General features: G+C 54.4%; 1 protein-coding gene across 1 annotated transcript; it reads left to right on the top strand.

The window, feature by feature from the left end:
* Positions 1-3,298: 3,298 nt before the first annotated feature.
* On the top strand, positions 3,299-6,858 carry LOC140711238 (uncharacterized). Its single transcript, XM_073014163.1, has 3 exons — positions 3,299-4,027; positions 4,780-5,059; positions 5,179-6,858. Exons 1-3 carry the CDS (start codon positions 3,916-3,918, stop codon positions 5,657-5,659), a joined length of 873 nt encoding a protein of 290 aa, XP_072870264.1. The 5' UTR covers positions 3,299-3,915; the 3' UTR covers positions 5,660-6,858.
* The last annotated feature ends 3,889 nt before the right edge of the window (positions 6,859-10,747 follow it).

The raw sequence follows: 10,747 nt of genomic DNA, 5'->3' as shown, positions 1-10,747 counted from the left end.
CTTCCCTAAACAAAGTAGGGTGTTGTTACTGAGGAAAAAGGAAAAAATTGGCATCTTCTTGGCAACCCCGCGACATCCAGCCACCGGTTCTCACCACCCCAGAGATGTCCATCCAGGGCAGATAGTGTCTTCAACCCAGCGCCACTGACCCAGAAGTGCAGTAATTAGTACACTTTCACCAGAATCACCCACTCCTTCACCTTTACACCCAAGAAAAACATGTTTGCCAGGCAAATTAGATGTCTAGGAGGTGTAAGGAAACCCCAAGCCTGCTTTAAGCCTCAGACTTTTGAGACCGTTGAGGGCTGTGCGCACAAGAGCAAGGCTGCACCCGAAAGCTCTGCTCCTGCCGGACGTCATGGACAGACCACACGGCTCAGCCACATGGACCCTTCCAGGACTTCACGAGAGGGACCTCCGTGGTACATGCAATGATGTGCACTTCGTTCAGCCTCGAACAGACCACGCCCTCGTTACAGGGTCGGTGGTCCACCTCCTGCCATCAGCCCCCCGCCTCACCGAGGGTCTGTGTCTGCATCTGAAATAACTTTGCTGTTTTACCTGGGTACCAAAATGCGGCATCGCGATGTTTAAAGGTCTTTAAATATCAACACTCCGGGTGCAGTCCTTGTCACTTTAATGCGGTCACTCGATGCAGGCCTCACTCACAACTCTGAGGTAGCTCATACCTTCCCTACCTAACCAAGGAAGAAACGAAGGCGTGGAAGGTGCAGCTCATAAGGAGCAGATTAGGATTCAAACCAGTGAACTTCGTCACATGCTGACCTACCTCTCAGGCTGAGATAACGTTGAAAATTAACCAGGTAGAACAGCGTTCCATAAATTAGCTGGAAATGGTCCTTGTGGATGGGCCTGTGGTTACTCCCTGAAGAACAAGACCATTAGCCCAAAAATCCACCTGTGTCACACTCAAATGTTTACATATACAATTATTTTAAAAATAACCCAATCAAGCATGTTCACAGCCATTTAGAGCCATATAGATTGTCTGCTTCACTGACAATCAACCCAAGACCTCTGTCGGCAAAGGCCACGGTGCCAGGTCCAGAGAAGGCGGGACAGAGACACAAGCAGACACAAGCAGGAACCTCTCCATTCCTGGGAGCCTCGCTCTGATCGGTCCGTGAGGACACGGTACAGACCGCGGGGCACAGGCAGACGGCAGGCCAGGAGAAGGGGCTGCATTGCCGGGAGGCAGTGCTTTGAGCTCTAATGGATGGAACACTGCTAACCAGTGAAGGTGGAGAGAGGGCACCCGTCTGAGAGCATGTAGAGGCAGCAAAGCACAGCCAGCCTCGGGGAACCAGAAGCCACAGGGACATCAGGTTGGGTGCTGCTGTCTGCCGGCCACCAGCTGGGGGACTGTACTGGGCCTGGAGGGACATCCCTGACACTCCCCACCAGATGCCAGGGGCACCCCCAGCCCCCGGTGAGAACCATGGATCCCATGGCGAATGAGGCCAGCCTGTGGGAAGTGGGGCTGGGACAGCTCTGTACAGCTTAATAGGAAAGTTGGGTTCTATTTTGTGGGGTTTTGGTCACGTTGATGGCTAGTCAGGGCTGTCCGTCAGGAAGTGATTTGAGGACAGACTAGAGAAGGGGCTGCCAAGACCAGCGGAGCATTCGCTGTCTGGGTCCAAGGAAAAGGAAATAAAGGCTGGCGATGTGACAGTGGGGGGGAGCACAGAGCAAAGGAACTGGTGGAGACACAGGGGTGGCCCCACACAGGGCTTTGAGCAGCTACCCGGGGGTCGTCCTATTAATTCTCCTCATGGCCCCAAGAGGCGGCTGTGAAGATCCATCTCCTGAGGACAGAACTGCTCCAGAGCCACACAGCGAGGATCCACAGAACCAAGATCCGGGCCAGCTCCAAAGCGGGTGAACTTGTCCCCTCAGCCATGGTCCTAAGACACGGATCAGAGCCCCCTGGACACACAGACACAGGAACTGCAGGAAGGGGAAACGGATGCCCTGAACCAGTGGCGGGACCCAGGGTTTCAGCCCTCCAGGGCCACTGGGACCAGTCACTGCACAGGTGGACACACGATGCTTTAACCCGCGCTGGGGGAAGGAGCCCACACTCTCAGGGTGGAGACCGCAGCTTGATCGGGCCGGCCTCCCTGCTGGGCACAGCCTGAGCTGCCCCAACCTGTACCGAGGTGCCCCAACGTTGGGGTGCTCAGAGCCACTCAGCTGAGATCGTGGTGCTTTCTGTAACCACCCTCGTTTCTTTATGGTATAGATCTGGACTCCATCATTTGCAATGTGTGGGGTTCTAGGAAAAGGCTGGCCAGCCAGGGAAGTGTCCTGGGCTCTGTCCCAGTGATGACGAACTTGGCTGCCCACAAGGGCAGCCTGTTCACCACAGTGACCCCCGGGGACCACGCCTGCACCCACCTTGCTGAAGATAATTCACTTCTCATCCGTGAAAGAATAAAGCTAGACTAACTCAATTTCACACTCACTTCCAACTTTAACAACTTGTGTTAGGAAATCAAAGACAAGGACTCTGACCATGTCACAAACCCAGGAAGCAAAACCCGAGACTAACGGAATGATGCCACCTTCGCAGTTCCGAGCTCTACTAGTTGTTTTTCTTTTCTGGTCTGTTTTTCTCTTTTGGTTTAAATTGTCTCTGTTTCTCCCTCTCTGTGTCTCTCTCCTGGTTGCTCTGTCTCTCTGTGTCTCTTTTTAAGACTCTGTGTGTCTCTGTTTCTCTCTTCCCCTCATCTTTCTCTATCTTTCTATGTCTCTCTGTGTCTCTGCTTCTCTGACTTTTTCTGTCTCTCTCTCTGTCTCTCTCACTCTCCCTCTCTTTCCCTCTCTCTCTCTGTGTGTTTGTTTGTGTGTGTGTGTGTGTGTGTGTGTGTGTGTGTCTCACTCTCTTGGTTTCTCACTCTCACTCTCCATCTCGCAGCTCTCTTTGGTTTCACTATGCAAGCTGACTCTCCCCACCTTATAATACAGTGGGATTAGCAGGAACCGAGTGGACGCCACAGCCCCCGTGGGCCCGGGAAATCGCAGCTTCGTCATAGCTAAGCCCGCCGCGCTCAGTTTTTCCCACCACCTGGAGGATCTACTCTCCGTTCGTCCTTCCCGACCTCAGACTACAGAGAATACCTGGGGGCGAAGGTCGAGGAAGCCGCGCCCGGAGGCTCCCAGCGCAGCCCCAGGAGGAATCCTGCCGGCAACTAGAAGCTGTGCGCGCAGCGGGGCTCTGCGCCAACAACCGCCGGAGCGGCCGGGCCTGCTGCGAACTTCCGCATCCAGGTGGGGTCTCCACGCCCCAATTCCACCCCGCCCCGCCATCGGCGCTCCCCGCAAGTGCAGGGCTTCCCCCCGCCCAGACGTTCGCGCCCACTCAAGGTCTCCCTCACCCGGCCCGGGAGATGCTCCCCACGTTCTATCCCGCCCCACCCTGGCGCGCCCCCCAAACGATGTGACCCCCGCCCCCCTGTGGTCTCCCCTCCCCCGGACGCTTCCCCTGCCCCCACCTGTGGCACTCCGGGCATCTCTGAAGTCCCCAACCAGAGCCTTCCAGCCCACCCGCGAGTCTCGAGCACCAGAGACGCGGCCCCACCCGCAGGGACCCCGCCTACCTGTGGCGCTATCCCCACGTCTGCGGCCCACCTCACCGCTAGCACGGCCCCCACCTACGACGACCCCGGCGTAGGTGCTCCTGCCCACTCCCGCACCCCGCCCGCACCTGCCCCTTTCCCTGCACCTAGCCACGCCCCCGCTCCCGCAGCCCCTCCCGTGCGCTCGGGCCCCGCCCGTCACCGCCCATTGGCCCTGGGGCGGGGCGGGGCAGCAGTTCCGACTCCCGCGGGCGCGGGCAGGGTCCACATTGCCTACTGCGCACCGGGACTAGCGGCTCCTCTCGACCTCCTCGCCATGGACACTGACGACTCCCAGGCCCCTAAGGGCTCCTTGCGGAAGTTCCTGGAGCACCTCTCCGGGGCCGGCAAGGCAGTCGGCGTGCTGACCAGAGGCGAGGATGCTCAAGGTGCGCACCTCCCTCCCGGCGGCGAGGGAGGGGCGGACGGAGCCGAGGAGAACAAGGCGAAGGGGATTTGGGGGATGGGGCAGAAGAGGGGGGAAGCGACGGGAGGACGCGGGGAAAGGTGGAGGAGCGATGGGAAGAACCAGGGAGAAGAGCGGGGAAGCGATGGGGAGAACTGGGGAGAAGCCCGTGCCCGGCAGCGGCAGGGGTACCTGCGGGGCGGCATGAGCCAGCAAGGCAGCCCCCGGGTCCTTGCCGGGTGGGGCGGAGGAGGAAGGGACATGGCGGTAGGAACCTCCATCCGGAAGATAGTGAGCTTTCCACCCCCTCCGGTTTATGTTTTAAATTGAGCCTGACAGAGGGGGTCGCCTGGAGGACCCTCGGGAGTCGTTCTGCCTCTGAGCTGTAGGACCCGGCCGGGCTTCCCCTCCGAAGCGTGGGTACAGCGCGATCACTTCCTAAGTGGCCCCCCGCCCTTCAACTCCGCCCCACGCCGCCACCCAGCATGTCGAGGAAGAAATGGCCGGGTCCCCGCGCGCCTCCTGTCGCCTCGTGCCCCGCGCGGCGTGGGCGGGGTCCTGGCTGCTGCAATGCGGGACGCGGAGGGAGTGCTCTGGGTTCCCGCCTGGCGTCTCCGAGGCGGTCCGGCAGCCCCTCGCGTTTCCGCTGGGAGATTTTAAAAATGGGTTTCCTGCGCTCGCATGTGCTGTTGCCTTTCGGCTCGTGAGAAAACCGAAAACTAAAATGGGTCCCAGGCCCTCCCCGCAGACCTCCGCGGACGAGAAGGACCAGGAAGCGGGGACTCCGGGACGTCAGCGGCGCCGCGGCGCGGGTTCTGGGTTTCCCCTGCCCTGCAATGTGGAAGCGGCTCTCCAGGAGGGACCCGAGTCTGGGTCCACGACGCGGGCGCGCCAGGAGGACATTTAACATTGAAGAGCCGGAGGTGGTGGAGACTGCGCGCCCCAGGCCCCGGGTGCACGTGAGGGCGCCGGTGACCGGACGGTGGAGCGCCCCAGGCCGCGCAGCCCCTGGCGGGTAGATCGGCGCTTCCCAGGCGAACGCCACCTGGGAGCCTTAGTGATAGCGCGGGCTGGAGACGCGACGCGCCCGGGGCTGGGTTTTGATTTTTATTTTCCCGGTTCCTCCTGCCGCAGATGCGTGGAAAGGCGCGGATGGCGGATTTCCTCCCGTTTCGGGACCGCGCACTGCACAAGGATGGAGCGGGAATGGGCCCCCGCCCTCGGTCCCGGTGACCTTCCCTTCGCCCTTGAGCGCTCGGGGCGGCACGGGTGCTGCATGTTGGGGCGCTGTCAGCGCCGCCCCGCCCGCCGCGAGCGCCTACGTGATGCCCGGCCCGTCGTCTCCATGCGCCCTGGCCCTGACATCCGTACGCCGCGCGCTCCCCGAGCCAGCAGCGCAGCCTCCCTAGGCCCAGCGCCCCCCTCCCCGCGGGACACCCCGGTGGCAGCGCCAGGCCCCGCCCGGCAGCCCGCCCCCCAGCGCCCGGGGAAGTGCTCTGGCGTTAGCGTTCTAGTTAAAGGACCCCAGCATCAGCGTTCCTCCTGCAGGGTTGGGTTCTCAGAGAAAGAAAAGGTGATGCAGCAGAGGATGGGATTGGAGAAATTAGGAGAGTGAAGTGGAAGTAGCCTAGCCAGCGTGACTTAAACCGGCCGGGAGATGTGCGAGTACGAATGGAGCCGCCTTGGGGTCCTAATAGGACCCAGAGTGGCTTCTCAGTCAAAGGCCTTCAGAAGCAGAGGGAGCACCTGCAGTGACCTTACCTGGGCCGCGAAAGACAAGAAACCTTCGGCACGGGAAGAGGAACTGACCTCTGGAAGCCACCAGGGCAGGTGGAAGGTCAGGGTTTCAAGGTGATTTTGGAATTTAAGTGCTGTGGGTCCTGCACAGTGGCTCATGCTTGTCATGCGAGTGCTTTCGGAGGCTGAGGCAGGAGGGTCACTTGAGCCCAGGAGTTCCAGAGCAGCCTGGACCACATAATGAGACTCTGTGTCTACAAAAAATAAAAAAGAAAGAAAAACACATTAAGATGCTGTATGTATTGGAAAGTATTTATGGGTCATTCTTTTGAGCTCCATGTCCAAAAGCTTGCTAAAATGCTTGGGAGTTTGTGTACAGGTACGTGAAATTAGGATACATTGGCAGAATCTCCGTGTTCTCTGTTGCCCTGGTTTTGCCACCTGGGAGGAGTTACACATATTGGAGGTTAGTAAGTCCACGCCTCTTCTCTTCTGGGGAAAAAGGTACTTTGGAAACCAGTATTATGTGGGAACGTGGCTTGGTTGGTACAGCCTCGGGTTAATGGGAGACAGCTGCTCTCAGCTCTGCAGATGGCATCAAATACGGTGGCCTTGAGCCCACGTGGGTCACACCTGGGCTGTCCCTGGGAAAGCCCGCCATGGCGGGTCGCCTGGGCTTTCTTTCCCTGGCAGAGCCGAAGTCAAAATTTTTTTGTAAACTCTGTAAAGAGCTTTACCCTTCCGAGGTATGATCTTGAACCTGTTGGAGCATTTGGACCCATTTCTTTTAAGGAAGTTCACCTCCAGATGTGCTTAGAGGGCCTGGTCTTAGCTGCCACAGATTTACAAATCCTTTAAGTAAGTTATTCCTCGAGAATTTATCTGTTGTGCCCCCATTCTTTTTGCCATTTTATTCTGATTCTATATTAGTACTTGATTTTCCCTGACATAGAAGACTATTGCCTGTAGCTGGAGGTCAGAGAACACATTCACATTCAAGTATCAATTTCAGGGGAATTATCTGTCAGATGTGAAATTATGGTACAATTCAATATATTAAAATGACCATAGCTACCATTTGTTGAAAATATTTTGTATACTAGGAGCTTCACAATTCTTATCTCCAAGCCTAGATACATGGTCCCAAGAGAGGCATGCCCTCATTTTGGAAGTGGGGAGAAAGACTCACAAAGAAAAATAACTTAGGTAAGGGAGTGAGGTGCATACGCGATTGTGGTAGGAGCAAAACAGATCCTAATTCCAAATATTGTACTCTCCCTTAGACCACGAAGAGTACTTATGTCTGGCTCTGTCACCCAGGCTGGAGTGTAGTGGTGCCGTTACAGCTCACTGCAGCCTCAAACTCCTGGGCTCAAGTGATCCTCCTGCCTCAGCCTTCTGAGTAGCAGGGAAGACAGGAATGCAGCATCATGACCGGCTAATTGTTATTATTATTTGTAGAGACAGGATCTCACTATGCTGCTGAGACTGGTCTTGAACTCCTGGCCTCCTCTAGTGAGCCTCCTGCCTTGGCCTCCCAAAGAGCTAGAATTACAGACCTGAGCCGTCATGTCAGGCCTCCACCATGCTTTTCAGGGGCCTTTCTTGGTGAAGCTCCTTATTCTAGTTAATGCTCAAAAGTGAGCAAAACCCAACTTGCTCAAAATTACGCAGATATTCTTTGGGTGGTTTTGTAAGGGGAACAGAAAATAACTTTTTATAGCGATAGGAGTCAAGGTGGCAAAAATGATATTAAGGCTTAATACCAACGCGATGGGCTGCTTTTCTCCTCCCAGTAGAGTTCATATTATTTAATTATAATATAAAATTGAAAATATCTTTCCTGTATTCCTGACTCCCCAGGCCTTGAATGAAGAAAGTATTTCTCAGGCTGGGTTTTTTGTTTTTGTTTTTGTTTTTGTTTTTTCCTTCTTCTTTGGGTATCTTCTGTCTCAGGCTCTGGGTTTTTGTTTTTTATTTTTTTTTTTCCCTGCTTCTTTGGGTATCTTCTGTTGTCCCAAGACATATCTGGAAACTTAAATTGATTTTCACCCAACTTAAAATAAGCTCCACAGCTCTGGATCGCGGACTGACCATGACTAAGTACCCACCGCCACATCACGCTGTGCCACACACCAAGAGTGACTCATTGTCTTCGTCACAGGTTGTGGCTTCTGCAGGGCCTGGTACCTGGTGGAGCTGAGTGTACTGGGAAGTCCAGGGGCATTCTTAGGGTGGGCTGGATGCGAAAGCGGCGTCCTTTTTGCCTGTGGTGACGTGAACATCAATACAGTATTTATAGAAAGTTCACAGAAATGTAGTAAGCTTCAACCTTTCCAATCCTAGTGAGAATAGCTAGCGTTTAGTGACTCTGTTATGTGGCAGGCCCTCAGTGATCCTGGGCACTGACTTATCCCCACTTTACACATGAGCAAGGGATGCCCGAGGTGTACCGGCTTCCCTGAGTTCACAGAGCTCCCTGGTGTGGCCAGGCCCTGTGGCTGCTGCAGGGATGTTCAGGGCTGCGTGTAGCTGTGTCTTCACTGGTGTCCATCCTGCGCCCAGCACCACGCCTGGCGCTTGACAGGAACGCAAGCGTTTGCTGCCTGCCTCCCGCCTGGAATCTCCACTGAGGAGCAGGAAACCAGGGGTTCTAGCTGTCTTCTTCATTCATGAAGTCCTTTAGAGGAATTCAACCTTCTCTAATCAAAAGTTTCCAATATCCTCAGGTCAATGCGTATAAACTGTTAAGACTTCAAGATTACAACCTAAAAACCGAAGTCAGAAGTGTGAGGTTTCAATTGACTGGACATGCATTAGGTCAATGACACACATATTTATTGGACACCAGGCTTGAGCCCCACATGGGCACCTTTGGTATCTGAAGCAATATTCCTTGGGTGGTTTTGTGAGGGGAACAGAAAATGACTTTTTATAGCGATAGGAGTCAAGATGGCAAAAATGATATTAAGGCTTAATACCAATGTGATGGGCTGCTTTTCTTCCCCCAGTAGAGTTCATATTATTTAATTATAAGATAAAATTGAAAATCTCCGAAGCAATGCTTCAGAGCCCAGTAGGATGGAAGAGGAAACTGAGAACAGTGCCATTTCTCCTCACACAGCTCCGGCGCCCCTCACCATCCTGTGCACACACATTCTTTGATGGGATCTTTTCAGTGTAAAGTGCAGTAATTAATTTTGCAAAACTTACTGGGTCTGGGAGGCAGATGATGAGTGATGGTGTCACCCCGTCACACAGTGGGAGATTTATATGATGGCATCATTTTCTATGAATGCAGACCACCTTGTGTGCCATACTCGGATGACCCTTCGAAGCTAGACATTTTGTCATCTTTCAAAAGAAGCATGTTTTCCCCCTTGGTTACAGAAAACTAAAAGCTTTTGATACAGGACTCCAACCTTTTATCAGGGAGAATCAGGGCTCTTTAAATAAGCTCGACCAGTCGGATGGGCCGTCAGAAGCAATTAAAATTAGAAAGATGAAGATGCGGTAACAACCTGGTCAGGGCAAATGTCAGGATACCAGATTGCATGTTCACAGTTGCGTTTCTGGTAAGAACGTGCGGGTGAATATGGAACAGAGGGCCATGTGTCAGTAGTTGGGTTGCATTTTATGTTTCTTTTCTACAAGCCCTTTCTGGTGTTGTGTTCGTGTTTATTAGAGAGTAGCTGCCCAGAGGCTGCCGTTTCCCTCCCCACTCCTCCGTTCTCTGCATCTTCACCCCCAACTCCCAGTACTTTGGAATTACAGTCATTGTGCTTGTCAGGATGGAAGAGGCAGCCAGACACATGGCAGATCAGAGCACTGAGAGGCAGAGACTTAATAAGTCCCGCCGTGGCCCCACTGTCTCGAGTGCTGAGATAGGGCCTCGGTGTTTTTCTCTGCAGAATGGAGGCATCACTCAGTCTCTATCTTCTCTCCCTGTCTCTTTCTTCACTCCCCCCTTCCCTAACACACATCCACAGTGAAAGTCTTCAGGAGGCAAAAGAGAAAAGGCTGGACTGTGCTGGGCCCCCCCAACCCCGGGGCCCATTTGCTGTCTTCCCAGCTTCCGTGTGCCCAGAGCCGCCTGGGGGAGCCTTTGGAGGTGCAGATCCTGACTGTGTGGGTCTCAGTGAGGCTCCGACTCTCACGGGGAGGCACCGGTGCTGCGGGTCCCCCTGGGGGCAGTGCCGCGGTTTGCAAATCCTGCAGATCAGCTTCTCCACTTCTCCAGGTTTCTCCAACATCAGATGCTCCCAGGAGTCCGGTGGGATTGTTTTCTGACTTTGACCAGGATTTTGACGGAGAAGATTCATTAATATAGGACCCCTTGTCTTAATGTACATATGTAAATGATCTGATCTGAAGTTTTCTGAATGGAAAATGATTGAAGGAGTGGCATCCAGTAGCCTCGGGGAGTCATTCCGTCATATCTTTTCAGCTGTGTCTTACTACGATTAAGATTTTGTTTGTGTGTGTGGCGGGGCGGGTGGGGGACGTTGAGATGGAGTCTCGCTCTGTTGCCCAGCCTGGAGTGCAGTGGCTTGATCTGGGCTCACTGCAACCTCTGCCTCCCGGGTTCAAGTGATTTTCCTGTCCCAGTCTCCCAAGTAGTTGGGATTATAGACATGTGCCGCCATGCCCACCTGATTTTTTTTTTTTTTTTTTTTGTATCTTTAGTAGAGATGGGGTTTCACCATGTTGGTCAGGTTGGTCTCGAACTCCTGACCTCAAGCGCTCCACCTGCCTCGGCCTCCCAAAGTGCTGGGATAACAGGCTTGAGCCACCACCCCCAGCCTTATTTCTGTGTTTCTGTAATCATTGCGCACATTAACGACCGCCTTCGGTGAGTCAGGGCAGGCTTTAGGCAAAAGAACTAAGCCATCTCCGCCCCTGCGGCTCTCACTCCTGCGGTGAGGTGCGGGTACAATGTACCTGTAGCCGGACCTGAGAAGAAAAG

This window comes from Chlorocebus sabaeus, unplaced genomic scaffold, assembly GCF_047675955.1.
Source record: "Chlorocebus sabaeus isolate Y175 unplaced genomic scaffold, mChlSab1.0.hap1 unalloc_scaffold_388, whole genome shotgun sequence".
Taxonomy (NCBI): domain Eukaryota; kingdom Metazoa; phylum Chordata; class Mammalia; order Primates; family Cercopithecidae; genus Chlorocebus; species Chlorocebus sabaeus.
The sequence above is the reverse complement of the archived record's forward strand: the minus strand, read 5'-3'. Positions and strand labels throughout refer to the sequence as shown.